This window comes from Chaetomium fimeti, assembly GCF_033439085.1.
Source record: "Chaetomium fimeti strain CBS 168.71 chromosome Unknown B0H64scaffold_2, whole genome shotgun sequence".
NCBI classification, from domain to species: domain Eukaryota; kingdom Fungi; phylum Ascomycota; class Sordariomycetes; order Sordariales; family Chaetomiaceae; genus Chaetomium; species Chaetomium fimeti.
Genome location: NW_026944330.1, coordinates 2086908 through 2113493, shown reverse-complemented (window position 1 = coordinate 2113493; position 26586 = coordinate 2086908). Strand labels below are relative to the sequence as shown.

General features: G+C 55.0%; 12 protein-coding genes across 12 annotated transcripts; 5 read left to right on the top strand and 7 right to left on the bottom strand.

Moving 5' to 3' along the window:
• Positions 1-207: 207 nt before the first annotated feature.
• B0H64DRAFT_371246 (uncharacterized protein) lies at positions 208-4406 on the bottom strand (the record flags this gene model as incomplete). Its single annotated transcript, XM_062802138.1, has 7 exons — positions 208-215; positions 262-1219; positions 1363-1578; positions 1610-3355; positions 3426-4191; positions 4342-4365; positions 4402-4406. The coding sequence occupies 7 exons, from the start codon at positions 4404-4406 to the stop codon at positions 208-210; spliced, it is 3723 nt and encodes a 1240-aa protein (XP_062662327.1).
• An 88-nt stretch (positions 4407-4494) lies between these two features.
• On the bottom strand, positions 4495-7021 carry B0H64DRAFT_82952 (uncharacterized protein). Its single transcript, XM_062808840.1, has 2 exons — positions 6530-7021; positions 4495-6462 (listed from the first exon to the last, which is right to left on the bottom strand). Exons 1-2 carry the CDS (start codon positions 6909-6911, stop codon positions 4853-4855), a joined length of 1992 nt encoding a protein of 663 aa, XP_062662326.1. The 5' UTR covers positions 6912-7021; the 3' UTR covers positions 4495-4852.
• Positions 7022-7645: 624 nt separating this feature from the next.
• Positions 7646-8595, top strand: B0H64DRAFT_439251 (uncharacterized protein; the record flags this gene model as incomplete). Its single annotated transcript, XM_062806414.1, has 4 exons — positions 7646-7753; positions 7810-8167; positions 8229-8421; positions 8484-8595. 4 exons carry the CDS (start codon positions 7646-7648, stop codon positions 8593-8595), a joined length of 771 nt encoding a protein of 256 aa, XP_062662325.1.
• A 1490-nt stretch (positions 8596-10085) lies between these two features.
• On the top strand, positions 10086-11648 carry B0H64DRAFT_439250 (glutamine synthetase; the record flags this gene model as incomplete). The annotated part of the gene is made up of 8 exons (XM_062806413.1): positions 10086-10150; positions 10265-10301; positions 10386-10696; positions 10790-10931; positions 10990-10996; positions 11059-11103; positions 11160-11580; positions 11630-11648. The coding sequence occupies 8 exons, from the start codon at positions 10086-10088 to the stop codon at positions 11646-11648; spliced, it is 1047 nt and encodes a 348-aa protein (XP_062662324.1).
• Positions 11649-12201: 553 nt separating this feature from the next.
• Positions 12202-13308, bottom strand: B0H64DRAFT_371242 (NAD dependent epimerase/dehydratase family protein; the record flags this gene model as incomplete). The annotated part of the gene is made up of 1 exon (XM_062802137.1): positions 12202-13308. The coding sequence occupies one exon, from the start codon at positions 13306-13308 to the stop codon at positions 12202-12204; it is 1107 nt and encodes a 368-aa protein (XP_062662323.1).
• A 510-nt stretch (positions 13309-13818) lies between these two features.
• B0H64DRAFT_439248 (uncharacterized protein) lies at positions 13819-14091 on the bottom strand (the record flags this gene model as incomplete). The annotated part of the gene is made up of 2 exons (XM_062806412.1): positions 13819-13835; positions 13932-14091. The coding sequence occupies 2 exons, from the start codon at positions 14089-14091 to the stop codon at positions 13819-13821; spliced, it is 177 nt and encodes a 58-aa protein (XP_062662322.1).
• A 221-nt stretch (positions 14092-14312) lies between these two features.
• Positions 14313-14851, top strand: B0H64DRAFT_82797 (uncharacterized protein). Its single transcript, XM_062808839.1, has one exon. The coding sequence runs from the start codon at positions 14457-14459 to the stop codon at positions 14805-14807; it is 351 nt and encodes a 116-aa protein (XP_062662321.1). The 5' UTR covers positions 14313-14456; the 3' UTR covers positions 14808-14851.
• Positions 14852-15626: 775 nt separating this feature from the next.
• B0H64DRAFT_386252 (uncharacterized protein) lies at positions 15627-17376 on the top strand. The gene is made up of 4 exons (XM_062803127.1): positions 15627-16253; positions 16305-16604; positions 16677-17027; positions 17084-17376. Exons 1-3 carry the CDS (start codon positions 16118-16120, stop codon positions 17015-17017), a joined length of 777 nt encoding a protein of 258 aa, XP_062662320.1. The 5' UTR covers positions 15627-16117; the 3' UTR covers positions 17018-17027; positions 17084-17376.
• On the top strand, positions 17377-19074 carry B0H64DRAFT_386245 (uncharacterized protein). The gene is made up of 2 exons (XM_062803126.1): positions 17377-18146; positions 18203-19074. Exons 1-2 carry the CDS (start codon positions 17810-17812, stop codon positions 18898-18900), a joined length of 1035 nt encoding a protein of 344 aa, XP_062662319.1. The 5' UTR covers positions 17377-17809; the 3' UTR covers positions 18901-19074.
• A 7-nt stretch (positions 19075-19081) lies between these two features.
• On the bottom strand, positions 19082-20868 carry B0H64DRAFT_472030 (uncharacterized protein; the record flags this gene model as incomplete). Its single annotated transcript, XM_062807914.1, has 1 exon — positions 19082-20868. The coding sequence occupies one exon, from the start codon at positions 20866-20868 to the stop codon at positions 19144-19146; it is 1725 nt and encodes a 574-aa protein (XP_062662318.1). The 3' UTR covers positions 19082-19143.
• A 683-nt stretch (positions 20869-21551) lies between these two features.
• B0H64DRAFT_82656 (uncharacterized protein) lies at positions 21552-22190 on the bottom strand. The gene is made up of 2 exons (XM_062808838.1): positions 21761-22190; positions 21552-21691 (listed from the first exon to the last, which is right to left on the bottom strand). Exons 1-2 carry the CDS (start codon positions 21875-21877, stop codon positions 21587-21589), a joined length of 222 nt encoding a protein of 73 aa, XP_062662317.1. The 5' UTR covers positions 21878-22190; the 3' UTR covers positions 21552-21586.
• A 618-nt stretch (positions 22191-22808) lies between these two features.
• On the bottom strand, positions 22809-26557 carry B0H64DRAFT_82654 (uncharacterized protein). Its single transcript, XM_062808837.1, has 2 exons — positions 24559-26557; positions 22809-24402 (listed from the first exon to the last, which is right to left on the bottom strand). The coding sequence occupies exons 1-2, from the start codon at positions 26330-26332 to the stop codon at positions 22898-22900; spliced, it is 3279 nt and encodes a 1092-aa protein (XP_062662316.1). The 5' UTR covers positions 26333-26557; the 3' UTR covers positions 22809-22897.
• Positions 26558-26586: the final 29 nt, after the last annotated feature.

Sequence of the window (26586 nt, the reverse complement as noted above, 5' to 3'; positions counted from 1 at the left end):
CGTAGGAGCAGAAGGAAGAATATTGATTCATTATACGCTACCTACACAAATTGAATTGCAAGAATACCTGTCGTCCAGAATCATGCTGTAAGACGACTGTAGTCTCGTACAGGGCCGTAGCAATCGTTTTGACATCGCGGGGAAGGTGCAAAACACACTTCCCGTCCATTAGTACCCCCAGAGTCTCATCAATAAGCAGAGCATAATCTAGACGCCTGTAACCGGAAAAGACAGGATTCGGGGGGATTCTAATCAACCCACGATTCGTCTTCAGATATTGGTTGTCTTCTGAGAAACTCAGCTGCGAAATTGCGTTGAAGTTCCGGGCCATCCCCTGAAGAACGCCCGTTGGTAGATCCCAGAGCTGGACCAGATTCTCGGACCTAGCTGACGCAAGCAGCTTGCCATCGGGCGAGAAGGCGAGCAGCTGGACTTGGTTGTCCCCCCCCTCGAGCGTCTGCCGGCATATGCCCGTCGGTACATCCCAGAGCCGAATTGTACAATCGACCGAACCTGACGCAAGTGTCTTGCCATCTGACGAAAAGGCAACTACCTGGACTCGATTGCTGTGCCCCTCGAGCGTCTGCCAGCATATACCCGTCGGTACATCCCAGAGCCGAATTGTACAATCGACCGAACCTGACGCAAGTGTCTTGCCATCTGGCGCGAAGGCAACTACCTGAACCTGGTCGCTATGACCCGTAAGCGTCTGCCGGCATATACCTGTTGTTACATCGCAGAGCTGGAGTATACAATCCTCCGAAGTCCATGCGAGTAGCTTGCTATTCGGAGAGAAGGCGACTATCGTGACCGAGTCGCTATGCCCCTCAAGCGTGTACCGGTGTACGCCCGTTGCTACATCCCAAAGCCGGACTGTATGATCGACCGAACCGGACGCAAGCATCTTGCCGTCCGGCGCGAAGGCGACAACCTGAACACTATCGCGATGCCCCTCGAGCATCTGCCGGCATTTACCCGTCGCTACATCCCAGAGCCGGAGTGTATAATCCGGGGTTTCTGAAGCTGTCGCGAGGGTCTTGCCGTCCGGCGAGAAAGCGACGACCCGGACCGGGCCGCTATGGCCCTCGAACGGTTCCGTGTCTGCGTGCCAGTAGTCTTCAATGCCCACAATCGTTTCGATAAACGGCAGCCTTTCTTTCCATTGCGTGCATTTGACGTCGCTCATCGCTGGACTAAACACGAGGGCCATGCCATATATCTGTAGGGGAATGCTCTGCAAAGTTGCCCAATGACTCTCGACGAATCTCACCGCATCTTTCAGAAATCTAGAAAGTCGAGAACTCGCATCCGATTGCTTGAGACGGTTAGCGAAGGATATAGCGAAAACCATCTAGAACATACCTGGGCGATATCCCGGAGATTCAGGAGCGATCGAAACCCGGATGGGAGTTTCCCTACAAGAGAGATACCCTCAAGCCAGTGCAGGAACCGCTCCGTTAGAAACTGAAACACTATGTTATCATCCAACAGCTCTGTTTTGTGCTCGACACTGTCACTGTCCAGGAGATGGTCGGCCCAGAAGAGACAGGAGTATCGTATCGGGGCTAGCGGGTCTGGCTGAGGGGGGTTTTATATTATGTGATCGAACTTTGAAGTCGAGGTTGTAGATGTTCCGCTTCAGGGTCGAGGACATTGCCGTGATCGAACGCCTGCCGATGTTGGCGTGCCCTTGGGCAACACCGCCTGGCTGAAGTTTGGACGAGTAGTTCTCGGAGAGATAGTCTTTGGCCGACTGATGGATCAGATAGACTGTCTCGCCCTTGACCGTGAGAAACGAGCCGCAATCTTCAACAACCGTCCGAGGCATATCGGACGGACAACCAGCGAGTACAGCAAGCTCGGAGAGGGTGAGAGGGCGGAGTGCAAGAACGACAGCTGCCAGGGCGTCCTTGCAATATTGCGGGTATCCCGCTTCGGCAGCAATCGTGTCCATGATGCGGTCATACAGATTCGACAGGCCAGAAGGGAACTTCTTGACAGTCGGCAAAGCGTCCTTTCCATTCAACAACAGCTTGCCACGCCGATTTGTCTTCCCAAGCTCTTTGAAGAAGAACCATACCCAAAGGAAGGTATTCTCGGCCCGCTTAGGAACCTCAACTGACAATGCGTCCAAAACCTGTTCGGTGTATCCGGGTTGACCGCGGAAGGCGGAGAGCTTGTAGTCGATGTATGCGTTGACGGGCTTTTCCAGCTTTTGAGTGTCTAGCTCGACCAAGGCACCAGCGGTGCCCGGAGTCTGGAGTTCAACGATTGGGCGACTCGAGACCAGCCACTTCACCTTTTTAGTGATAGCCAGGGAATCCGAAATTAGCCCGATGAGGGCCGGTAAGCCCTCTTCGCACTCATCCAGAGCATCGACAATGAAGTACACGGGTGACAGATTGGGGTCCTTCAGCATACTCTTGAACACACCGGATAGGGCAATAAATGCACTGTCGCCTTGAAAAGCGGAAGGGCCTGCGTTCTTGTACTTGGATCGTAGGTACGAGATAAGATGCGGTTGCTGAACAAGCAGCAGCCAGATCAGAGATCTCAGGGTGGCCATTGCGCTGTTCAGAGTTTGCTCTGTGCCCTGACAGAAAAAGTGTGAGATGGAGGGGGCAAGTTTGGCAGATTGACTCGAGAGATGGAGGATGATGCCCATCAAGAGCATCGTCTTCCCTGTTCCGGCATGACCCTTAACCCATAACAGCCGACACGACGATGGGGCACAGCCATCCTGGTTCCAATTCGTGAATGCTGCGTAGGCCTCCGTGTCGAGGATCCATTTGTAGGCCTCATGCAACAAGACATCCTTCTTTTGCTCAATCTTCTCCATATCGTCTTGCGGGTCTACCACGAAGAGCTGTTGGAGGCATTTTGTGTCCTCGCCATCCCTCCGCATTTCCTTTTGCAAGGCGATGAAGTCTCGAATGTCTTGACTGATGGTTTCCAGGAGATTCTCCATTCGTTTGGCACGGTCGTTGAGTTCACGCCGGAGGGTCCCCGCTATGATTTTGTCGAGCTGGCCCCAGTCGTCAAGAAGGTATTTTTCCGCGTCTTGAACAGCATTCAAGTAGCCGTCCCAGTCGTCCCAATTCGCAAGAGCGCGGAGAAAGACAAGGCCCTGGTGTCGGTAGTAGGAGCAGACGCTTCTCATCTGGTACAGGAGGAGAGCCTTGTAGAGCTCGATGACTCTCGTTTCCAGCTGGGGCGGGATCGATTCGAGGGACTGGTCGATGTGATCCTTCTTCAAGAGATGTTCGGACAGGGCGCAATACCAATCCATCCGGGAGACAACGTGCACGATGCCGGCAAGGTTGGACCTAGTCGCTTTCGCAGGATTCTGGAGGATCTAGACGGATATTAGTGGATGGAGCTTGGCCTTATAAAGGGGGTTGACTTGCCTGCAATCCGACACATACGCCAGCCCAGGGTAGTGCAGCCTGCGGGATATTCTGGATGGCTGCATCAATGATCGGCTTGACTGTGAGAATAAACTGGGCCACGTCGCCCGCTGTCTCGGTAACCCTCGCCGGCGTAGCAATCTTCGCCTGGCCTTTCTCCACCAGATCCCTCATGTGCATCTGTCGCTGGGTCGTGTCTTTAAGTTCGGCCGACAGATCGGTGGCAGGATCGACGCCCGACACTTTCATCAAGGTCCTAACATAGGAGTTGACCAGCTCTGTGGTTTCTGCGTCTTCCTCAAGGCTGTCGTACGCGGCATTCCAGAGAGTCTGGGACACGGAAAGGGCAGGGGAGGATTGCCCTTCGGGTTCGGGTACCAATGTCTCTCTGGCGGGTAGCTCGTCAGGCAGGGCTAGATATGGAACGTGCAATGCCGTGGCTGACGCTTCAGCCTCTTTGGTTTCCCCCGTGATGGCTCGCACCGCCGTCGTATTGGGGTGGGAAGGATCGAGATCGGTACACGAATTTGCAGCATCATTATACGGCGCTTGCGTGTTGGGACAGGCCGATTCTGGGGATTCGTATGACTTTCGAGATTGCCGACTCGGGAGCTCCGTCTCAACGTAATTACCGGTAGTAGATGATGTGCGGGACGGGGCAGGCGACACTGCACGACGCACGCGCGCCCACCCGTCCTGAAGCGATTTTTTGAACCGTTTTCCGCGCATAGCTTGGCCGAAAATGCCGGGGAAAGGAGGAGATGGTGAAGGGGTAATCAGCGGGCTGCGTGGTTGTGCAGAAGCTGAGTGCTGTGGCCGGCTGATTGGCAGCTACTCGTTGGGCATCCATGAGGGTAACCAACCAACGCTCGCGAAGAGAAAGTGCATTCCACCAGACCCAAGCCACAACTTTACTTTGGGGAGTCCTACTTACGACAACGTGAAGGCGACGGTGGCGCTTAAAGTATGAGAGCCAGCTCAGTTGTGTACATACTACATATTGTCTGAGGTTTGCGTGCGTATGTGGGCAGCGAACAGGATTCTACCTATGCTAGTCGAGAGCGTCTGCAGACGCGACCACGAGATTGAAGTGAGGACGAGAACGGCGGTGCTCGACGTTAGGAAAGTAGAGGCTTGCTGGGGGCTGTGGTGTGTTGTGGTATGCTGTCAGCTTTCCGTTGATGCTCGCACATCTCGCACAACTTGGGATCTGGACTAAATTCTAGGAAGACAATCGCCGAAATAGGGAAAGCTTTGGCCGAGATAGGGGCTCTCCTCTTTTACAACCCCCTGAAGTTGCTCTGGTTGTAATATACGGGCACCACTAATTCACACTTGTACACACACATGCCATGCAGCGCTGTTGCAGTCGGACAACATGTCCCGTCCAACAAATAGAATTACCACCTAGGTATTTACACCACCCAAGGAAAGAGAAAGGCACTCTAAGTGGAGGCCAGCGCGGCATCTTCTCCCTCCCCGCCAAGGAGACGGATATCCTCAATCTGTCCGCGACTAAAGTCCTTGATGTCGGCAAATACGTCCTCAATGGGCGTCACCAAGCTATATCCGGCCTCACATTGGTGGGGTCGCTCTCCAGTAAAAAGCAGCCCCATGACCCTTCCGAACGTGTCGAACACGACGGCACCAGAATCTCCGCGATTGCTAAATCTGATCGTGGGATCTAGCTGTGTGGGCGCAAATACGAACTCGGTGGACATGTGATCCTTCTTGCTCCGGCCGACCATGTACTTCTCCTCGGCGATAGTGCAATTCGTCTTGACCGATGACAACTCACCCGCGGTGCATCTCGTAGACGCTCCCATCTTGTATCCAGACACCTTGTCTCGAACGACGGTAACGTCTTTGACGCAATCATGAATGGAGATGCCCTGGGGTTCCAGAACAAAACCGTCCGTGTTCAGAGGCATCTGGTGCTCTAGGTAACCTTTCGATCGCCACTCCTGGATGCTTGGAAGACCGTTGCCTCCCACTCGGCTGTCATCAAATGGCCGGATTAAGGCCCAATCCAGTCGACCATTGGTCTTGGTACGCCGCAAATAGCCCGAAGCGAAGAACGGCTTGCCGAAATACTGATGGTCGTTGTTAAAGAAGTCGAGCACCTCTTTCAGCTCTGCTTCTGCTACTTTAGCGGGGAGATGAGACTCGTTGAGTCTTTTGATACGCTCTTGCTTGGTGGTGATATTGATGTTGTGTTTGGTGCGTGGGGGATGCTCCACCATCTCGATGGTCGGCATATCCCTCGGCATAAATCCCTTGATGTCCGCCGTCCAGCAGTTTGAGTCCTTGACGGGCTTGCTCATGCATCCGCGGTCCACCTCTTCCGAGTGACCTGGAATCTGTGTCCGGGCAACACCAATCGTGTAGCCCTCAAGGCAGGCCCTGAGGACGTGGTAGCAAGTGAGGCCCATTGTATTCCAGCCCTTGCCCTTGACTTTGATCTGGACCCAACAGCCAAGAGTGCCAATCATGGGACTGCTGAGCTTGTTGTCGTTGCGGGTGATGTAGTAGCCGGCGCTGATGTCGGACCCGGCCTTGACTTGCTTGCTGTATAGGCCCAGAAGATCATAGTTGAAGTCATTCCTTCTAGTCAGCAGCTCACCGGCCGTGAGTTCCGATGGCACCAAAGGAAAGTCGGTATAGTACCCCACCAGGTTATGTTCCATGTGAACCTTGAGGTCCATCTTGAACGTGTCTGCGTATTCCTGCATGGTACCCAATGCCGGGACCCAACTCGACGCTGGTGAGTCGTAGTCGACACTGACGTAGATTGTTTTTGGGTTCTGGCTGCCCTCAATGTCAAAACCAAGTCTGAAGAGAGAAATGGCCGTCATGTGGCCGGCCGTCGAATCGAAGCTCTCTAGAATGTCAAGGATCCCGTTCTGGATGCGCGGCCAAGCATCGATCAGTTGACGGAACCCCTGCTCCTTTGGATGGATGACGGTGAGGTACTTGGGTAAGACTAAGGCTTTCGACACCATCTCCACACAGACGTCTATAGAGCCTGCTAAAGGCGCATCCGCGATACGTTGATCTAAGAAACAGTCAGGTCCGCTTGCTTCACATCCGCTAGGTGGGAAGAGAGAGACAAAAACACATACCGATGTATCGCTTCAGCCTATCCACAACCGGCTCCAAAATGTGTCTCAACTCCGCAGTCCACTCGACATCCACGATGATGAGGACAGTTGGTTGAATGTCGTGCGGATCGTCGCGAAACATGCGTGCCACGAGGTCCACCTGGACAGCCGACTTAGCGACCCCCGCCTTAGTTTGTGACATCAACTCCCACGCCTTCTGCTCAAAGTCGGCTCCAAACTGCCGCTTGACTCGGTCCGAGTCACGATCCGACGCGCTGGGGAAGGTGACTAAAGGCAGCGGACGGGGCGGTGCCACAATTCGATCGCTGAGGTTCGAGATGCCCGATTGTCCGAAGAAACTCGACGCTTCCGTGCGACGACATCGTCGCTCCTGGTGAGCCATCTCGAAACTGTGATGCGCGCCCGACGGGATTGTCCGAATCTGCTAGTTTCCGAAAAAAGAAGAAAAAGAAAAGGAAAAGGAAAACAAACACGAAAGGAAAGCAAGCAATCAAGCAAGAAGAACAAATAAAAAGAAGCTAAGAAAAAGAAATGAAATAAAAAGGAAAGAGGGTAAAACACAAGTAAACCCAGTAAATCCACTTTCCTTAGGCTTCGGGATCATGGCTTTCGTTTTGTTTTTACAGCCGAGGACTCGAAGTTTCCATTGTCGACATCTGCACTTGGAGTTCGGCTTTTTTTTGTCTATGAGGTGCTTGACTCCTGGTGTCCAGGTAATTGAGAAGACATGGATCCGCCCGAAGGAAAAGAATGCGGGGTATCCTCGTCTGAAATTGTAGGCAGCAGCACGTCATGGTTCTATGGAGTATTACGCAGGTAGGTAAACAGCTTGGAGCCGGCCATGTCAGTGCAGCCCATTAGGCTATCTGCTGGCAAAGGCGAATGCTCGAGTGTTTCTTCAGAGCTATCAATATCCCTGTTGTACTGGTGCTCGGAACTTCCACCAGCAGCACATGTTTGTCTTTTATTCGTCGACTATAGGGTGTTATTGAAATAGTTCAATTAACGCCTTCGACAACGGCAATCATTACTTTCGCCGTAAAGGAACGCTAGGTTCACTTAGTCCTCTCATCTTTATATCGGCACACGCCCGCTCACCATCGACCAAATCTCGTTATGGCACTCACTGTTTCTGAACACCTTCCCAACAAGCTCGTCTTGGTGACCGATGGTGCGCAACCGACCCAGTTCAATGGCAAATCATCAAGCAACTTCTCGAGTGCGGTGCCCGGGTTCGGACGACGGTAACATCCGGGCAGCCAGCATGTTGGCCCGACAAGTTGTCCACGCAATTCATCCGCCTCGGCGCCTTCGAACGCGTCGAAATCAGCTCCCAGTGCTCCAACCAGTCGGTTTACCGAAAGACAGTCAAGGACGTACACGCCGTCGTCCACGCGGCAACCCTTCCCGGACCCAACAAGCCGCCAACGGAGCCCCGGAACCTCACAGACCAAGCCGTCATCTCCATGCTGGAGTCCGCAGCGCACGAGGTATCAGTCGGGGCATTCGTTTACACGAGCTCGCTCACGGCGATGGTGCCGTTTGTCAATGAGGGGGACACGTTCGTGGCCGAAGACATGTGTAACAATGGCGGCCGCGCTCCTTTGGAGATGGGGGGCGCTGGTCCCACGCAAGCTCGTAAGTTTGGCTTCCACAGCTCAGTGGTTTTCACTTGGGTGCATGTTGAAGGAGGTGCCAGATCGGCACGTCGATGTCGGGGACGCGGCCCTGCTGCAACTTGCAGATATTTTCGACGAGAGGATCTCCAACGAGCGTGTCCTGGCGCGGGGATGTTACCGGGACCGGGACGACATGATGCGGGACCAAGCGATCACGAAGGCCAGCAAGACGCTAGGCGAGGAGTTCGACTTTGAGAAGGCGAGGGGGGAGGCGTGCCAACAACGTTACCCATCATCTTCGACGAGTGGACTCCGTTTGGGCGGATTTATACCAGTTCTGCCAAGGTCCTGGGCATTTTCGCTGACAAGAGGTGGAAGGGATATGGACGCTGGAAAGAATTCGGGAAGACAATTCGCGAGAGTCTGGTCCGTTTCGACGCCAACTAGGGGCGGCGAAAGGGCAGTATCCCGGTCGGAATTGTCGAGTCCCCAACCAGAAAAGTCCAAGTCGGCTATATGCGAACCCACGAGATCCAAAGTAACGGAGCCGAGACCGACGGGGGTCGGCCCGCCTTGGTGTATTGATAGGTATCAAGTCAGGTGGTGATCGCCGCGAGGCATTTTGATGGGGTGCACATGTCGCTCAAGACTAAGAGTGTTTACTAAGAGAACGAGCAAATGCGGCCGTCGTTGGGGCGGATTCGGCAAGGCACGACAGGAATCAACCCATCAAGTCCTTGTATGTGTACCCCAGGCGAGACAGAGGCTGTTCGTGACTTCGCGTGACTCGGCGAGGGTTGCCGTCTTGGAATTTTAAGCGGATAATTAAGGTAGGTGTTGGTTTAGCGGTTGTGGTCACGAGGTAATAGAAAACCAGAAGCGTGGGGAGATAGTTTCTTTTTCAAAATTTGCCAACATTGATTGTCTTGGTGTTAGTCAACGAGTGTTCATCCCATCCTCGTTCCTTTATGTCGCTCATTGTTCTGCCGCCCACGCTTTTCCCTCACTCCCACCGCTTGGCAGACTCCCCAGATAAGAGCACTGCCTGCTTGTCTGGGACTATTTGGGGAGCCATGCAGTCTCGTGACACCCCGCCGAACCCGCTGACCTGCCTGCCCCTTGGTCCATTTTCCCAGGTGCTCGGGTTCAACAGACCTTGTGAGCTTGTGGAGAGGGCGGAGACTTGTGAGCCACTGAGCCGGAGTGAGCCCAGACTCCCCGAGGTCCATCTCTCCCTGGTCCAATGACGTCGCAGGAGTTGTAAGAAAATCCGAAATCCAACCAATCAGCTGACGGCGATAACATGTCTTCCCCCGCGGCAAGGGGGAATGCAGGATCCATGCCCACCGAGACTCGTTCTTATCTCGGGACACCATCCAAGGTGGCTTGGTGAAGGAGCGGTCGGGCACAGCACCATTCACCGCAAGACCATTCCGGCCGCTTGCGTGGCGGCGGCTTTTTTCTCGTCTGGCGGCATGGGCGTCTGGTGTTCGTCCCAACAGCGGGAAAGATAAGCCCTGTATTCGTTTATCATGCCATGCCTGCACCGCGGGAGGAGCGCGCATGCCAACGCCCGTGTTATCGGTTGCATCTTTTTAAGACGCACGATTCCCGCATCCGGAGGGGTTGGAATTTGGAATGTTGTAAAACCCGTTGACTCGCCTCTTTCCCTACCTTAATCCTTAGAACTATCGCTCATCCTAAGTTTGCTATCACCGTTGGAGACGGAGTTGAATCGAAATCATGGTACGGCACCCGCCCCCCAGACGCGCCAGACCCAACGGGGCCCGTCATCCCATGTTTAGCAAGATGGTGGTGACGATAGCGACTGACGGACCTCCAACAGGCAACCTCCCCGCTCCACGTATCCCAAGCCGGGACTGTGAGAAACCACTCTACCAAACAAGAGAAACAGTAACGGTTGGCTCATACGAACCATGGAGCAGCTTCAGAAATACTTCTCCCTCGATCAGAAGGGCACCATCATTGCCGAGTACATATGGTGAGTTAGCTCTCGATGCCAGGGGCGGGGAAGACACGCAAAGCAGGGACTGTGCGTGGCATTAGCACGATGCCGTACAACAAAGGCATTTTCTAAAACTAATCCATCTTCCAGGATCGACGCCGAGGGCGGCACCCGTTCCAAGTCGAGGGTACGCAAAGCCCACCCCCATCACACCCCGAACCCACACCCGCCTCCCAACCCCAACTAACCCAGCCTCCCCCAAAACCTCCAGACCCTCCCCGACAAGCCCTACCAGCCCGAAGAGCTGCCCATCTGGAACTTCGACGGCTCCTCGACGGGGCAGGCGCCCGGCGACAACTCGGACGTGTACCTGCGGCCGGTGGCCGTGTACCCGGACCCGCTGCGGCTGGGCAACAACATCCTGGTGCTGGCCGAGTGCTGGGACGCCGACGGCACCCCGAACAAGTACAACCACCGCCACGAGACGGCCAAGCTGATGGCGGCGCACGCCGCGCACGAGCCCTGGTTCGGGCTGGAGCAGGAGTACACGCTGTTGGATATGAATGGGTGGCCGTTTGGTTGGTGCGTATTTTCTGACTGGTGGTGATGTTGGTGGTGGTGGTTGTGGTGATGATGATGAACATGGCTGATCGGGTGTGTCTGGTGGATGGTTAGGCCCCAGAACGGGTTCCCGGCTCCTCAGGGCCCGTATTACTGCGGTGTCGGCGCCGGCAAGGTCGTGCAGCGCGATATTGTCGAGGCGCACTACCGCGCGTGTCTGTACGCTGGGATCAAGGTCTCGGGGACCAATGCTGAGGTTGGTCGCTCCGGAAGGATGTTGGTCGAGCGGGATGGTTGCTAACTGGTCTCCTTAGGTGATGCGTATGTTGTTGATCCGCTAGCCACCCGGGTATTTGACTCTGGAATGTACTGACGTCCTGTAGCCGCCCAGTGGGAGTTCCAAGTCGGCCCATGTGTCGGCATCGAGAGTAAGCTACGCCCCTTTCACCACACCCTCCTGACGACATCCTCCTAACTTATCTAGTGGGCGATCAACTCTGGCTCGCCCGCTTCCTGCTTCACCGCATCGCTGAGGACTTCGGCGTCAAGGTCTCGCTGCACCCGAAGCCGATCCCCGGCGACTGGAACGGCGCGGGGCTGCACAGCAACTTCTCGACGAATTCGATGCGCGAGGAAGGCGGCATGGCGCACATCGAGGCCGCCATCGAGAAGCTCGGCACCCGCCACACGGAGCACATCGCCGTGTACGGCGACGACAACGAGAAGCGCCTGACCGGCCGCCACGAGACGGGGTCCATCGACCAGTTCACCTACGGCGTGGCTAACCGCGGCGCCTCCATCCGCATCCCCCGCGAGTGCGCTGCTAAGGGGTACGGCTACTTTGAGGACCGCCGCCCTGCGTCGAATGCCTGCCCGTATCAGATCACGGGGATTATCATGGAGACGTAAGTACTGATCCGAGGATTGGGGGTGGATTTGGCTGACCGTCGGTAGGATCTTTGGGCCCGTCTGAGAGTAATGGGTAAATGGGTACGGAGTTAAAGAGGTAAATCGGGATTGCGTTGGCTGTGAGCAGCCGTTTGGGTTCATGGAAAGGGAGTGTTTGGTTCTGACACCGAGCGGCTTGTCAGGGGTGGGATATTGGCAGAGGAGAGCGGAAGGTAGTAGCCCACTAACCTGTATCAATGCCAGAAACCATTAGCCGGAAGCGGCCTTGAACAGTAGACGGTGTGAACGGGGGTGTTGTGCTGTACCCTATCTGGGCCGTCTTGTTACCGGAGCCAAACTTGCCTCGACGACAGAATTAGGCCTAGACTAGGTAGTCACAGCGGTACTTTCTTCGGCTCCATGCACGGCATAACGTTAGATTTTCCTCTGCTCATTCACCGTTCGGGACGCCACCTCCTCGAGTCCATTTTCTTCCATAGGCGAACGTGACTATCTTAGCTCGTCTCGATATACATCTCTCGGCAGACATGTCTCGCGGTTCAAGATTACCACGCGTTCGAATCAGTGGTTGCCGGGATGGCGTTGGTGAGATTAGCTTGCTTGCTGGCGAGAATTAATCACGAAGATGACGATACACCCTTCTCCTCCCGTGTGGTATAAACCCCCGTCGAAACAGCATGATATCCCAACCTGCCCACCTTCAACGCCAGCTCACTCCCCCACCACCCCCCCCTCGCCACCCTCTCAACCGCCTTCTCAAACGTATACTTCGGCCTCCACCCCAACTCCCGCACCGCCCGTCCCGAATCATACACCCGATCCACCCTCCCCAGAAACGACCACCCCTTCCGCTCAAAAACCTCCGCCACCCCGGGCACCACCCGCCGAAACACCCCCTCCGCATCCCCATCCAACCCCCTCAGCGTCTCCTCATCCCGCCCAAACGGCGTCGGCGCGCTAACGATATACTTCCCCCACCCCACCCCGCCTGCTTCCCCCGCGGCAGCGGCCGCCCCCTTCCTCATCGCACACACGCACGCGCCCACCACATCCGCGATATCCACCCGCCGGTACGCCAGCTCCAGCACCTTCAGGTTGTCCCCCCCGCCGGCGACCGCTTCGCGCCGCGCACCGTCGTCGTCCTCTTCGGGGAAGAAGCGGCTTGTCCGCAAGATGAGAATGGGGAGGTTGGTTTGCCGGTGGATGAGCTGGCAGATGTCTTCAGCGGCGGTCTTGGTGGCGCCGTAGATGTTCTTGGGGAGGGGCGTGACGGATTCGGTGATCCAGGCTGCGGGGGAGCCGCGGGATGGGGAGAGGGCGGCGCCGAAGGTGGAGGTGGTGGAGATGAAGATGAAGGATTTTACGGTTGATCCTGCTCCTGCTCCTGCTCCTGCTCCTGCTCCTACTCCTGCTGCGGGGGTGGTGGTGGCGGCTTCGAGGAGGGCGAGGGTGCCGGCGATGTTGGTCTGGATGAAGTCGTTTTTGGTGTGGGAGTCGATGTGCGGTTTGTGCAGCGTTGCGGCGTGGATGACGTGGGCGGGCTGGTGGGTGGTGAAGATGGTGGTGAGGAAGGCGGTGTCGGTGATGGAACCCGTGTGCGTGGTCGTTGGGCCGGCGTTGAGGTCGATGCCGATCGGGCTGTAGCCGAGGTCGGGCAGGGCGAGCATCAGGGCTTTGCCGAGGTGGCCGGCTGAGCCGGTGACGAGGACGGTTGGTTTGGACATGGCGGTGGGTTACTTAGACACGAATGTTGTTAAGGGTTGCATTGGTATGAGGGTGGATGGGAGTCTCCTTTTATAATCAGGGATAAGTTGTGAGTCATGCCGACACGAAACATGGAGTGGTGCATGCATGTGGGGATGTTGGAGTAAACATCGCAGCTCCGGCCGAGGGACAGGAAACCGTGAATAATACAATTCCCCCCTAGAAGAGGTTTATTGTGCACATCCACAAGCCGCGACTTCTATGAGCTTGTTAAGCTGATGTTAGGGACGCTCGGTTGTAACGCCAATGCAAAGGATCATAATTACCGACATGAACGGCCCTCTTGTGGGCCGCCAGGAATGGCCGGACGGCTATTCTCGAGCTGATCCTTGAGCCTTTGTAGCGGTGCTGACTCTGATGCAGAGAACTTCCATATATTTCCCCGCTGCTTTTCTTGGATTGTTTTAATTATAGCCCGCTGCCAGGTTCATGACATCAGAACGAGAAGGGAATTCTGACCAAGACGCAAGCTAGCCCCACAGTCCACCTCGTCTTATCTCAGCATATTAGCCCCGAGGCGCATTCGACCACCCGGTCAGACCTAACTGAGATACCTCTCAGGTTGACGCGTCGACACCCTCACCTTCATCATGCGCAATCATGGCCCTCGCGATCCTTCGGCCCTCTTCACGGTCATCCTCGTCGTAGATGCTCAGGCCATAGGAGGCGAGGAACTTAAATTCGCCGTCCCAGTGGCGCTTGAGCCACTCCTTCTCTTTGGCTGTGTAGCCCGGCGACGGCATCGTGGATGTTTTGTTTTGTGAATATCTAGTCGTCGTCGTCTTTACGCAGTATAATGGGAAGCGGTGCGGGGTTGCTCTGAGACCGACCGGGAGTTAGTGGGTAAGTAGGTGGGGAGGTACTTTCAAGTGCCCTTGAAAGACCATGTTGATGGTTGCAACTGACCGTTATCCGCCCAGCCGCAATGATTCCAGTCGGGGAGGTAGCGGTTGACTGCCGTGTGTACCAAACTGTTGTTCGTGGCAGGAGAGAAGGGGGAGCCACGGGAGCTGACAGCTGTGCGGAAGATGGTGGGGCCGTTACCTCATATGCGAGGATACCCAATGAGGATGGTTTTCGGCCGTGGAAGGTGCGTACCTAGGTAGGTATGCATCAACGGAATAATCACAGGTACTTCCTGGTTGCCCAGTTCCTCGAATCCGTCTTGAGTCCCCTCGCGGTTTGTCAAGAAGTGTTGGCATCGTGCTTGATCATGTACCTAATCCCTTGTAACTATTGGTTAAACAAGGTAGTCGGATGCATGTTGAATCTACTCAACCGAACGAGCTTCACGCTTGTCATTGTCTTCCCTAGAATAAACATCACGAGTTTGACAACCTGGATTAGACGGCGGACAGGAACCCTGCCGGAATCCCTGATCTTCCCCTGGTGGTTCCTGATAAATAACAACACCCGCTCGTATCGAACCATGCAGTCACGAGTCACGACCTGGTCATAGAATAACACAACAAGCGCTATTAAGAAGCGGGGGGTTGGTATTGTCTATCATCCCCCGTATTAGCGTGTCCAGACGTTGAATTCAAGTGTTCACGCTTACGATGTCGACAGAACAGTGCATCAGGTACTTTCTTATATGGGCAAAGCCAAATCTTCTCGCAGATATCTGGATTGTTGATCAGTAAGAACACCCATTACGTGGTACCTTTAGGTCGAGACTTATCTACATCCTCCAGAATCACACTTACGGGCTCGGCATGCCTCCGCACCATCCCATATCACTGTTCCATGGCATTGTTGACCCGCCGGCCCGGTTGCTGTGCAAGTGTCTATTCTCATGTCAGTACTCGTCCCGCTGTTAGAGTGATTGTGCAGGCTCCGTATGGCGAGAAGACTGGATCATCTCCTTCCTTAGGTACCTAGCTACTTACGTTTTTGACAGCAAATGCTTGGCTGAACCGGAGGGTCGTTGCATTCGTGATGCGCACAAGTCGTCATATTACCAGGAAGTTCTCCGAAAGGCGTACGGGCGACGGCTTGACGTGTCCGCAAATGTGGCAGATATTGTTGAAAGCACTGGCAACAGTTGCGGCCAACGGAACTAAGCGGGGGGCTGAGCAGACCTTGCCTGGCACCTCCCCCCCCCCCTCCCCCCCAATCTGGACAAAAAATACAGGGCTCCAAGTGTCGATGGTGACCAATCGTCGACTGTGGGAACAAAACAAAACCTACCCGGAAACCTAAAGAAGGTGTCATCTCTCCGTTTACTTTTATTTCACTTGATTCTTTTTATTCTATGTATTTTACTCGATTTCCTTTCTTGATTTCTTGCTTTCCCTTCGACTTGGCTTTCTTTTGGCCAGACAGGACCCTGCTTTCCCGAGGACAAACAGCCCACACCAATCATTGCGCACGCCTTGCACACGTCCCTTTCAGCTCCCCCCGGGCACAGACAAACCGCAAACACTGCCGTAGGTGCTTCCATAGGAGTGATGGCAACGCACAGACCGCGAGTTCGACTTCAGATGGTGACCATTACATTATTATACATAGCATACGGTGATGACAGATGACCCCGGATGTCGCCACAATGCTCTAGCACAATCCCCTTCGGTTGGGTTAGGATAGGGCTAGGGTAGGGCTACTGTCTGCTGTCTTCATTGTTCTCACACCTCGGAACATACCATAATCTTGCCGCTACCACAATTTTAGTCGGCCCTTCACTCTTTTTATTCTGTTGTGACGAAAGCGGCTAACCAGTCACCTACTGTCACTTTCTCTCCTATTGTTGAATTTCTCCCAAGTCCCAAGATGACGGTCGACATCTTCACCGAGTTCCGGTCCGAGGACATCACGGATGCCATGTTGGACGATGCAGCCCGCCTCTTCAGCGAGCAGTACGGAATTTGGGGCGTCCACCCTCCCAACCGCAAGAGCGGAAAGCCAGGTATCACTTCCCCAGCTTTCTGCTCTCCTGGGTTGCTAACATCAGAACCAGGGACTCGTATCAGGATGAGTGCCTCGCAGCTTCGGAGCCAGTGTTTGCCAGAGGGCGCCCGCTGCTCCTACGTAAGCGCCACCGTCGATGGCACCCTCGCTGGCCATGCATTCGCCTGCCGCTGGGATTACAAGAACATGCAGGTGTGCTGGGTCACCCAGCTCGTCGTCCATCGCGACCACAGACAACGCCGCCTCGCGACCCGCATTATCGAGAAGGTCCGCAAGACCGAGGACGAGATCTTTGGCATCATTAGCGCACATCCGGCCGCGTGCATGGCCATGTCTAAGGCTTGCGCGGGTAAGTGAATGGACATGCAAATAGTAACCGTGGCGGTATCGCCGAGTCGCACCCTTCTGATGCCACTGTTAGACACCTCTTTCCCACACTTCCGCCACCCGTCTGCTCCAGAACAAGTAGCGATTATGACCGCATCTCCGATCGCCCATATCAGGGAAGCAGAGCTGCGCGGCAAGCTTTTCGTGCCCGCCGACGTACACACTGGCCTTCATTCCGGTGTCGATTCCAACTTTTTCGTCGACCACGAGGAGCCGTTCGCCGCCCTTGCGTGGCTAGAATGGGAACGTCTGTGGCCGCTTGGCGCCTTGCCCGACGGCCACGAGTATTTACTAGTCTTCACGTGCAGGTCGTCACGCCTTGAACGCGCCAAGTTTCTACTCGAACCGCGCCTCAAGATGCCCAGTTTCACCTAGACGTGTACCACTATTAAGGGGTGGGTTAGACGGCTTTGGCGGCTCGGAAACGGTACCAGGCCTTACCGATCATGTTCATGATTCTGCGCCTTGGTGTTGACGAAACGCAACGGGTCAGGGATCTAGGGACCTGATCGGCGTTCCAAGAACCTGCCAGTGATGCAAGGAAGTTTCCAGATAACGTGTAGCATTCTTTATGCACGCATCATCCTTCTGAGCCTAAAGTTGGTTTCTTTTGCTTCTATACGTCATGACTCCGGGCGCCGGGCCGGATGTGGGCCAGGATCGGCATCCCCGTCCGCCCCGGGATGCAACCCCTCAACGCCGTGAAAGAGACGGGAGAGAGTGACAATCCGTGAGAGTAAAAGAAAGGAAAGGAGATATCTGGGTATCACAAAAGCTCCAAGAGTGATAAAAAATCAATTTTTATATTTTCTAGAGACGATTCTCGAGCCACAACACGGTCCCGCGTTTTAGAAGACCGGAGTAGACTCGGGGTCGAATACCCCTTTCTCCCCGCCGAGACGGCTGGCCGTCGAGATCACAATTGGCCCCGCGATTCCTTGGATGACGTGAGGATCATCCCCCACTGAGCGTCAACGACGACGCATTCGGAGCACTTCCTCCTCTGACACCAGTCGTATACAGGTTTCTGGAAGAACACCATCAGTGAAACTGGTTGTATAAAGCCGGCACTCGAACCCGAGCCAGTTTGTTCCCCCGGACATTGTCACATTGTTCTCTTTCGACCGACCTCTGCTGTTCCCCGCAGCCCGTGTTAATTTATATCAAATGAACACCGCGGCCAGAGCCCTGCGTCTCGCAACGCGACAGCGCTTGGGCACTCGCATCCCTCAAACAACCACCAACTTAAACCCCCTCGCTAGATTCGCAGCCACGAGAACCATGCACACCCCGCGCAAAGAACAACAAGTGTGGCCCACGGACACCACAAGCCCGGAGCCACGTTCACACCCAAACGTAGGCAACAAACCCGCGATAGACGAAAACGTTGGCAAGAAGGGGTTCGCCGACTTTAACGTAGCAGGCAAAGTGTTTGTCGTGACCGGTGGTGCTCAGGGGCTGGGTCTAACCATGGCCGAGGCGCTGGTCGAGGCAGGCGGCAAAGGTAAGCCAACGGCCAATTACACACACCTACAACCACTAAGCTAAAACACACCCCAGTCTACGCCCTCGACCGCGCGCCCGAGCCCGACGAGCAATGGGCGGAGGCCATCGCGCGGGTGGTCCCCTCCCAGGGCGGCTCGCTGCACTACCGGCAACAAAACGTCGCCGACACGACCCGCCTGGACGAGCTGATCGGCGCGATCGCGGCCGAGAACGGGCGGTTGGACGGCGCGGTGGCGGCGGCGGGCGTGCAGCAGGTGACCGAGGCGCTCGACTACACGCCCGACGACGTCGCGCGCATGCTGGACGTCAACTACACGGGCGTGTTCATGACGGCGCAGTCCGCCGCGCGGCAGATGTTTCGGTACAAGACGCGGGGGAGTATTTGTTTGGTGGCGAGCATGTCGGGCATGGTGGCGAATAAGGGGCTGTTGAGCCCCGTGTATAACTCGAGTAAGGCGGCGGTTATTCAGTTGGCGCGGAATTTGGCGATGGAGTGGAGTCCGGTGAGGGAGGATGGGGCCGGGGGGATTCGGGTGAATTGTATTAGTCCGGGGCATATCTTGACGCCGATGGTGTTGAAGAACTTTGAGGAGGTGCCTGGGCTGAGGGAGACGTGGGAGGGGGAGAACATGATGGGGAGGCTGGCCGAGACGACCGAGTTCAAGGGGGCCGTGTTGTTCTTGTTGAGCGGCGCGAGCAGCTTTATGACGGGGAGTAATCTCGTTATTGATGGGGGTCACACTGCATGGTAATGGCCGTCTGGGCAAGGGCCACAACGTGGCAAAGGGGTTCTTTTGTTTAATGTAGGGGATCACGGAGAGCGAGCATTCATGTTAGTTTAGGTCTCAGAGCATCTAATTCGACTATTGTTTTATATATATTTACTGGGAATGAATTTTACCCGACCACGGGGGCTATTAAAACAAGCCTTCGACAAACTTCATGGCACTATGAAAGGGAAGACTTGACGCCCCCCATCTGCCCTTTGGCCGCGTTCAATAGCTATCATGCTCAGAAAAGTCAAAAGCAGCCAGGTGCATTTCCCCAACAACCCTCGCCATCCTCGCCTGCTTCAACTCGTTCTCCATGTCAGCCATCCAGACCGCGTCGGCGCACTCGCATTTGGAGCCGTGGAGCAAAGCGTGCCAATGTTTTGCTTTGTTTTCAAGGGGCGTTAGCGTGCTGCGGATCTTGCCACCAGCTATTTTCAGAGCTTTACCGACATATGATCTGACTTCCTGCCAGTTAATATCTGCCGGAGCGGCGGTATCGGATCTCAACAGGTGACCCAGACCAATTTTCTCAAACATCTCAGGGTCGTGTTCCCCCGGCTGCCAAGTGGCCTCCGGCGCGACCTCTGGGGTGGATGGAGGTGATTCTGTGTCGACCGCCGTGGTAGAACGGTTGGCGTCCCCTCCCGGGAAAGAGAAGGCCGGTTGCGGTGAGGGATCATCACTCGCAGATGATACGTCTAATGCCATGTTCAGCACTGAACGCCTTTTCGTGACCGACAGGTCTTCTTTCCCGTCCGGGTTATGCACACTTCCGTTCGGCCTGTGGTGCGTTACCGGCCCGCCCTCGGCCCAGTACCCGTCCACCGTCACAAGCATCCACGGTCCATGAATCTGTTGTTTCATTCTGATTGACATGTCCATGACGGTCGGATTCAGTGCATTCTCGATATTCGCCGTCACAACAACCAAAGCGTTCTCGCGCTCCACCTTGAGGGCTATGTTGCGTGACTCAGCGATGAAATCCATGTACCGTCCTGATCCTGTCTCGTCTTCCTCACCTCCTTTGCCGTACTTCTCCTCCAGGCTTTGCGCCCATCTGATAAGAGGCCTTAGGTCTGGCGGTGTTTCCTTGTCGCCGGTACTCTTCCATAGAAAGACTACCTTAGATATGCCATCACAGAGCTTACGCAATGCTTTCCGGCCCGGATGGCCGTGCCCGAAGTGGTCGCCCTGTGCGATGAGAATGGAGTAGAAGTTATCATATAACTGGTTCAAGTCGTACACCGGTTCAGGGCTATGGGTTGACCTTTCGGCGACATCCCAAGTATCCGGTGCGTCGTGAGCGAAACGGGCGCTGCCGAAGTCGCCCACGTAAAAGTCAGGCAGGATAGTATCCCGCCGCCAGTTGATCCAGATGTTACCTGCGTGAGCGTCGCGGTGGTAGAGTGGGTCGGGGCCAGCCGTGTACATCCAGTGAAATGTGCTGAGGACCTGCCGAATCATACGCGCAAAGATTGACGTCGGTATGCATTGGGTATCGATTGCCGGTCTCTCCCACCGCCTTTTGAGGCTACCCCCGTTACAGAGCTTCCAATACGAGACGGAGTGGTACATGGACCGGCCTACTAGGTCTTGGTGCTTGGATTCGATGTACTCATGCCCGTAACAATCAACAATGTAGCATGGGAAGCCCACCTCAGGGGCCTTGAAGGTCTTCCTAATGGCGTCCACTATCCGAATCTCGTTCGGCTTCTTCAATTGCCTCCGCGTTTCGCCCACGTTGGAACGACCCAAGCGAAGTCTACGCTGGTGAGCTACCTTGCGTACCAGGTTCATGTCCGTTTTGACATCCTTGACCAGCTGGGCCACAGACTCTGCCCCATACCCAATGTTGCGGATGAAGAGGAACCGCCGGCCGTCGGTCTCGAACATGTACATGTACTCTTTCTCGCCTCCTGCGTCGTCACCTTCGGCTGGCCCCGTCATGATATCGGTACCGGTGAGTCCCGGGTGACGACGCGGGTGCTTGCTTCAATGTTCGCTTTCTGGTATTGTGTGTAAGGGGCATGGTTCGTTTTTCCGCTTCGGGCGTTCTGATAGGTGTCTCGCGATTTAAATGTTTAAATTAGAATGTAAAGTCAGAGACTGGAGTATTGTTCGTCTTCTTAGTACTGTGGCCCTAGTAAGACATGGAACATTCTGCACTATTCTCAAAGCAAGTCAAAGGACAATCACGTTCGGGAGGTCCAAGGCATCAAAGAGGGCCATAACTGTAGTGGAAAAACCAGTCAATGCCCACTATGCACAATGAGGCAAAAGGTCTACAGCTGGTTCCTTACTGCAGTGCGCCGGGCCAAGGAGCAGTTTTTCAATCCCCTCAAAAACATCCCGAGCCCAGTTGATGTTGCCATGGCGGCGTCTCACTGGTGGGAATCATTGTTGTAATTAACTGTCCTCGAGCCCACACCTGCTTAGTGATTAGTCCTCACCTACAAGTACAAGTAGTGGAAGGCATGAGGCGATGGCTTTGAAGTTATCGATTTCCCTATGTAAAGAGGCCCGGCGCGCCAAGTTGTTGTCCCAGACAACCCCAACACACCAGCAGCCAAAAGCATGTACAACCGAAGAATTCTAGGTCTCTCTATCCCGCCGACCCTTGCAAAGGGCGGAAACTAGCTGTCTCACAGCCGGCCCCGGAAACGTCTCAGCCGGCAGGGACGCACAGGGCGTCGTCGTCGAAGACGCCGCACTTCAGGCCAGCACAGCAGTCGGCGTCCACTCGGCAGGAGGTCAAAATTGAGTGACAGGCCTTTTTGCCGCGTTAGCCTTGTCCTTCGCATACCTATTAAAGGATTAATGATCTCATAGCGTCACTTACTGCCTTTCCAGAGAAGTCCACGACCGCAAACTGTGCCTGAGCCTGGCGTCTCGGGAGGGCCATGCTGGCGACCAGGCCGAGCAGGAAGAACAGAACGAAGTGAATCGAGGACCTCATGTTGCCGAGCTCAAAATGAACGAGGACCTGCCAGATTCGAAAACAAGCACAACTTCTCCAGCCTGGGAGAAGAGAAAGGAAGAAAAGGGGAGCCGAAAAGCGTAAAAGAGGCAAAGTAACGGCGTATGCCAGTGCCAACGGCTCTCGGGGGCTTTTACTGTGTAAGAATGCCACCTCTCAACTGCCTGCCTGCCCCTCTGAAACGGATTGCCAAGGGCCGTGTTTGCCAGTCAAACGTCAGCGGTGGGACTGGCATGGAGAAGTTCGTCTGAAGGATGCTGAAATCTGAAACAGCGTGGAGCTGTGGGGATGCACTAACGCGAGACCACCCGTTAGTCCCGCAAATCATGTTAGTGATTTTACAAGTGTACAAACGAATGCATTGAGGGGAACCGTTTCAGGTTAAATAGCACGCCCACAAAGGCGCAAGCGTGTGCATGGCGCTCCCATCGGTCTGACCCGGTTCGAGAGGCGCGGGAGGGATCGGCTGGATCATCCGATCGTCGCTTTTCTTAGATCCAATCGTCAGGGTGTTGGCCTGTTGTTGGATGGCAACAGAGGAATGGCGGATGTTGGCTGGACTTCATTCGCTCCACTCAAGGCCAACTGCTTACTCTGCGGTGTGAATGTGGCGGGATGGGCACTGCAAAGGTGTGATGAGCGGAAGGTCAACCAGAGGACCGGGCCGAGGAGAAGTTTCGGAAGCCGCCGAACAGGCCCTGGCCTCGGCCACTGACAATTTCAACTTTCAAGGTCGGTGGTGCGGACCATACATAATCTGTACCTACCTCGGTACCTATCTATCTACATTGCTAACGACCAAGGCATCCCATTGTAAATGACTTGGGTTGTCTTCGGATTGAAACTTCTACCTCTTGTCGGCCAAGAAATACCAATCTACCTTCCACATTAACTGACTATAGTATTGACAGTACCAGATAAGTACCGATGATTCACACTTTCCACCGAGCCCAACTGTAATTCTTATCATTATGCACATTGCCCAACCCTTGCCCCTTCTCAAACGGCAGGAAACCAAACTTGGCGGCCTATCCATGAGATCCACGATTCTTTAGGAGGACCTTTTCCTATGGGATCGTGTGGATCAGGTGTGTGTTTTGCTCTTTTCATCCATCCTTGCGTTCGGTGTTCCTCTTCGCAACGCTGCATAGTGATGAGGACAGACTGCGCAAGCTGTGGTGGAAAGACGCCGTTTATGTCATCCATCGTCAACCGATCGGCGTGCTTGATATCGGCGCCGGCCCGCAGCAACATTTCGACAATGGCGGCGATGGGATCAAGCTGCCAGGTGGGCATATCGCTGCTGGACGGTGCTCTGACTTCTTGGCTAAACCAAGACCACACGGTACGCGTCCCTTTGTATTTCGCATTCGGATTCGCGCCGCCCGAGAATAGCGCCCGGAGAAACCTGAGCTGACCGCTTCGAAGCTTTGGTGACATCTCAAGGTTCCGAATTATGACCTCGAACAGAGGTCCCCAAATGACATCACCGCGCTCTTCCGTGAGGTTGATGTTGTTGGTATGCATGAGCAAAAGTTCAAGCATCTCCACCTCTTCCCCCATGTCCAATGTAATTTTCTCTGGATGAAGACCGCGCTCTAAGACAAAATGATGCTTTCCGTAAAGATAGCCAGCCCAGATTCCATCGTCCACCCGAGAACCAGTCTCAAGGAGCGTCCTTGCAACGGCGATACTGTCTGCTACGTCGCCATTGATCTTCTTCTTGCGGGGTTGCAGGGCCAGCCGCAGAATTGCGACCCGGTTCTGGAACCCGATCGAGCGAATGCCGGTGTGGTGTTTCACGTAGTGGGAAAGACCGTTGCGCAGTACCAAGTCCATCATCCGTACCGACTTCTCGCCCACCATGCTCAACTCCGGCACAATGCGGCCCAGCCTGGTGATAAAGTCGACAGCAGCTTCAGGAGACTCCTTCTCGGCTTTTCCGCCGTAGAACATTGCCTCCTCGACGAGGCTATTGGAGCACAGCGTCAAGTCCGCGCCCATAGATATGAATTCGATAAGCTCAACGTGCGCGCCGAGCACAACAGTGTCGACTGGATAACCCCCCAGGATCTCGTCTAGGAACTGGCCCATCTCCGCGGTCAACAGAAAGTCCCTAACCGTACGGTGAAGAAACGTGACTTTGGCGTCCGAGTGGCCCAGACTTGCAGTCTTCGTTTGGTGGCTCGAGATATGCGACTCTAGTAGCCCCTTGCTGCGTGCATTTAGCCTCCTCCGGGCCAGTGACAGTCGCTTGGTAATCTCCGCGTCCGATTTGTCCAAGCTAGTTTCCAGAATCGAAGGTTGTTCCAAAGCGCTAAGTAGACTGCGCTCGAAATGATCGTCGAGAAATGAATAGAGCAGTAGAGTGGGCACGCCGGGAGCTTCGAGGGCGGCGCGGAAGTACAAAGCCATTTGGGTGTGGTAGATAGCCGGAATGGAGGTTAATATGTGCCTGAAAAACGGACCAAGCTCACTGGGGAGCTCTCTCGTTCTCTTCTGGACTACAGAAAATGGCCGTTAGCTCAGGTTGTCTCCTTTCAAGCCTGACAAGTCAGGGGCAGGTTGGGATGTCTCGGGCGTGAGTGACACTTCCCGAGACGCCCGGGGTGGCCGTAAATTACAAAGGAAGGGCTCAATAATGGTGATTTGCTACTCACGCAATATGATGGAATCTCCGTTTGTCAAGCCTTCTTGCACCGACCGGACGACAAGTGACACCCATAAAAACACGCCCTGGGCTCTCTCGGTAATCTCGGAAGTTAGGTCCTGGTAACGAGGATCCCTAGCAGTTTCGGTTTTCCAGTGTATGTTCTCCTCCAGGGTGGATGAAATGTACCGTTCGATGTCGCGTCGCGTGAGTTCGTGGACGTATAGCTTTTTCTGGGCGTCCAGACCAAGCGAGTCCTCAAAGACATTCCAAGGCCGACTGGAAACACAGAGCTTGAAGTTCTGACCATCCGCCAAAGTATTGACAACCTTGAGAAGGTCTAGATGGTTGCCGCTGTATTCATCTAGGCCATCGACGAAGAGACAGAAGCGTATCGGTACTGCCTGTGTCGATCCTAGCCGAGCAAGCGCGTCAATCATCTCTGGGACCGTCCACGGTTGCAGCACGTCACCGCTTCCAGGGCCGCGGTATCGTTGGGTTTGAGGCCCGTTCTTCAATGCCTCCCAACGCTCCGGCGCCCCTATCGGGATAAGCTCAGGATTCCGTGCGAAGATGTCAAACAGAAGTGACCGCAGCAGGCCTTCAATGGACTTTTGCATTCGCGTCCCGGCGTTCCAGAAGTAGCACGCTGCTATAACACACGTGTTTGGATACGCCCATCGGCGGAGGGCGGTTTGGACTTCGTGGCTGTTTACCATGTACTTCATCAAGGTTGACTTCCCGGATCCGGGCTTTCCAGATACCCAGTAGATACGCTCACCAGTGCGGAGCCACTCCAGTATGGTGGGTTTAGGGCGCTCCAAGCCGTGGCCTTGCTCCGCCGAATCCGGGGGGGCAGGTTTAGAGTGGTTCAAGCGACGACTCTCACCCGCCGAGTCCGAGACGAATAGCCACTTAAAGGTTTCCTTGTGGGCTTCGGGGATAGACTCATGGCGCATACTCAACGTTTCGTAGAAGAGGGTCTCAACGAGTGCGTGTTCGGCCCCCCAATGCCTCTTGGACGCCGCCAGAATTTGGTCCAACTGCCTGGATATTGTGGCGAAGGAGATCGAATTGTCCTTCGTGCCAACAATAAGCTTATCGGTCGCTGTCTTGACCTGGTCCACCAAATCGGTCACACCCTGCAGCTGCCGCGGATGATCATGGACGAGATGCGAGGTCGTGCTCTTGAGCTCTTCGAGATGGCGAAGCACACTGGATTGCTTTCGGGTCGTGACAGCGTGAAGACTGAGCAGCAGGTCTTTGCGATTCTCATTGACCGTTTTCTGGAGACTTGTGATGCGAGGCTGGCTGGCCCAGTTCTTGAGCGACAGCCGGATGCTGGCGGCTCGGCCCCAAGACGATTTCGAACTTCCGGCTTTCATGTTGTTGAGCTCTTTGTGCAGGTTATCGGCGGCCTCCTTGCATCGCAGAGCGACTCGTGCGAGCGTAATCTCTTCCTCCATGGGACGCCTTTCGGGAGGGAGAGCACCGAGTTCGGCCGGCGACAGGGGTGGGACCAACCCGCTCGTCAGCTTTTCGAGGAACAGGCATGTTTTTTCGACGCCCTCGAGCTCCTTGGTGTTGCCGGTCGCCGAGTTGTGAATTTCGTTCGCTTCGAGAGCAATTTCGCGTGCGAACTGGAGGAACTGCAGGATGTTGCTGGCCAAGCCGACCGCGGCAAAAGCCTCCATGTCGCGAGATGGTGTGCGCGCACCGGTTTGCGCGTCGGTTTGCGCGATGCTGTTGAATGGGGAAAGGTTAAGTGCGAAGAGGGCAAGCATGGAGTTCGAGGCTCCCCCGCAGAATCATCATTGGCATCCCACTGGACGCCCCCGCCAACACTGCCCAATGCATGCTAAGCCACACATTAGGGGCTCTGCTTGCTTTGGGAGATGCGACACGTGGACTGCACCAGTTGGAACGAGATGGTTGGGCAAAATAAACCACCGACACAATAGTGAGATTTGGCCACTGGAACTGCTGGGTGGGCACGGATGTGCGTATAGAGGACGGAGTCAGAATGGCTTTTTCTTTT